The 670-nt window shown below is 39.1% G+C and overlaps 1 protein-coding gene across 1 annotated transcript; it reads right to left on the reverse strand.

The window, feature by feature from the left end:
• Positions 1-6: 6 nt before the first annotated feature.
• Positions 7-618, reverse strand: LOC107581100 (gastrula zinc finger protein XlCGF49.1-like; the record flags this gene model as incomplete). The annotated part of the gene is made up of 1 exon (XM_016266667.1): positions 7-618. A coding segment is annotated over one exon (612 nt), but the record flags the coding sequence as incomplete, so codon positions are not given.
• Between the last annotated feature and the right edge of the window lie 52 nt (positions 619-670).

The raw sequence follows: 670 nt of genomic DNA on the forward strand, positions 1-670 counted from the left end.
ATATTCTCTCACACCAGTGTGTATCTTCTGATGTACTTTTAAATTATGCAGATGTGAAAACCTCTTTCCACACAAAGAACATGAATGTGGTTTCTCCTTTGTATGAACTTTCAGGTGACTCTTCAGGTCTGAGGCCCTCAAAAATGTTCTTCCACATTGATAACATTCATACAGTTTCTCTCCAGTGTGGATGTTCATGTGGTCCTTAAGGGTTGATGATTGTCTGAAACTCTTCCCACACTGATTACAAGTGAATGGTTTCTCTCCAGTGTGGATGTTCATGTGGTTCTGAAGGTTTGCTGATTGTCTGAAACTCTTCCCACACTGATTACAAGTGTATGGTTTCTCTCCAGTGTGGATGTTCATGTGTCTCTGAAGGTTTGCTGATTGTCTGAAACTCTTCTCACACTGATCACATGTGTATGGTTTCTCTCCAGTGTGGATCCTCATGTGAAACTCGAGACTCTGTTTGCTTTTCAAACTCTTTCCACACTGAGTGCAGGTGAAAGATTTCTTGGCTCTTCTTTTCTTTAAATCTTTCTCTTTGGTTTGAGAGCGACTCAAAGGTTTTTCTCCAGTTTTGACGTCATTTTTCTCCTCTTCATTCAGTTCTTCATTCTCCTCATTTTCTTCAATCAACTCTGGAAAACAAAATGTAATTGTTTTTTAA

This window comes from Sinocyclocheilus grahami, unplaced genomic scaffold (genome assembly GCF_001515645.1).
Source record: "Sinocyclocheilus grahami isolate Dianchi unplaced genomic scaffold, SAMN03320097.WGS_v1.1 scaffold74582.1, whole genome shotgun sequence".
Taxonomy (NCBI): Eukaryota; Metazoa; Chordata; class Actinopteri; order Cypriniformes; family Cyprinidae; genus Sinocyclocheilus; species Sinocyclocheilus grahami.